At 46.0% G+C, this 1,212-nt stretch overlaps 1 protein-coding gene and 1 long non-coding RNA gene across 2 annotated transcripts in view; both read right to left on the bottom strand.

Moving 5' to 3' along the window:
- Positions 1-870, bottom strand: part of LOC128113445 (uncharacterized) — a 28,571-nt gene extending 27,701 nt beyond the window's left edge. Inside the window, exon 1 of the long non-coding RNA XR_008219449.1 lies at positions 383-870. This is a non-coding gene — a long non-coding RNA (uncharacterized LOC128113445). The remainder of the gene's footprint in view (positions 1-382) is intronic.
- Positions 1-1,212, bottom strand: part of Slc1a3 (solute carrier family 1 member 3) — a 79,553-nt gene that overhangs the window by 56,290 nt on the left and 22,051 nt on the right. The window contains exon 3 of the mRNA XM_052743158.1: positions 877-1,014. Coding sequence (XP_052599118.1) covers positions 877-1,014 — 138 coding nt within the window. The remainder of the gene's footprint in view (positions 1-876; positions 1,015-1,212) is intronic.

Raw genomic sequence — 1,212 nt, 5'->3', positions numbered from 1 at the left:
CTGTGGGGAAAGAGAAGAGTGGGCGGGAAGGAATGTATAGTAACATTTTTTTCTTTCTGCACCTTCTTGCCCCATCTGTATTTGTCAAGCACACGGCTAAATGACTCTCCTTCCACCTGCACCCGTGTAGGCGGAAGCTGCAATCTCACGGTCACGGTAAAGAGATCCTATCCTGTGAAGCTCCCACTGCTTGAAAATCCAAGTGTCCGTGGACGGCGTAGCCCGTGGGGACACCTCCCACCCCCTCCCCATTCTCCCGCCAGCATAAAAGGCAATGGGGGTGGGCGGGGGAAACCGGAGAAGGAAATGAAATCATGCGGGTACACCAGGAAAAGACAAGTGTTGGTGGCAGCGGAGTTGGCGAGCGTGTGGTGGGCATTACCTCTTGATGAGGCTTCCAGGAAGGCTCCCGCTCATGTCCTGGTGGCTCTGAGAACAAGCATTCTTGCATCAATAGCTAATAGGCTGTCCAACCAGATGTTATCTGGGTGGGATAAGAGGGTGAGAAAACAGACCTGTTGTACGCTGTTGTCAACTACATCACTGTGGTCAGAGAAGGCGGATTGTGTGGTGTTTAGCAGGGTACCTCGTTCATGGGGAGGCAGACCAGATTACGTGGCTGTTTAAATCCATTTCCTCTTGTGATTGGTAAAAATACGAGAGTCATAATCATTCATGCATTACTAAAGCCTTCCTTTCCATCATTTCGAAGGGATTTGTTTTATTTTTTTTTCTAGAACAGAGCATGCATCCAGCAGAAACCTAAAGCGTTGACTTTTCTAAGCATTCCTTTGCAATAAGCACACTTAAAAAAACAAAAACAAACAAACAAAAAACCAAAAAACCCACACAGCAAAAACTGTCTGTGACGAGTACCTGTGACGAGGCTGGAGATGATGAGGGGTAAGACCAACATCTGCAACATCCGCATCAGAAGCTCTCCAGGAAATGAGAAGTATTTGACTTCCCTGTAGCTCATTTTATATGGTCGGAGGGCAAAGCCAAGGATTGTACCTGAAGGGGGGAAAAAAGACAGAGAAAGGAAAATTGAGTTTTCAAACTAAGGCAACAATCTCTAAAAATGAGCAACTATCTGGCTGGTGGTTACTCAAATCTGACATGAGTCATTTATTTTAAGTAGCAAATATTTATACAGTATTGGGAGCGAGGGATGGATCTGTCTTAGCAGTCATTACGTGGAAGTCCTTTAAG

Source organism: Peromyscus californicus, unplaced genomic scaffold (assembly GCF_007827085.1).
Source record: "Peromyscus californicus insignis strain IS unplaced genomic scaffold, ASM782708v3 Scaffold_18__1_contigs__length_77618521, whole genome shotgun sequence".
In the NCBI taxonomy this organism is placed as follows: Eukaryota; Metazoa; Chordata; class Mammalia; order Rodentia; family Cricetidae; genus Peromyscus; species Peromyscus californicus.
This window is presented reverse-complemented; position numbering and strand designations above follow the sequence as displayed.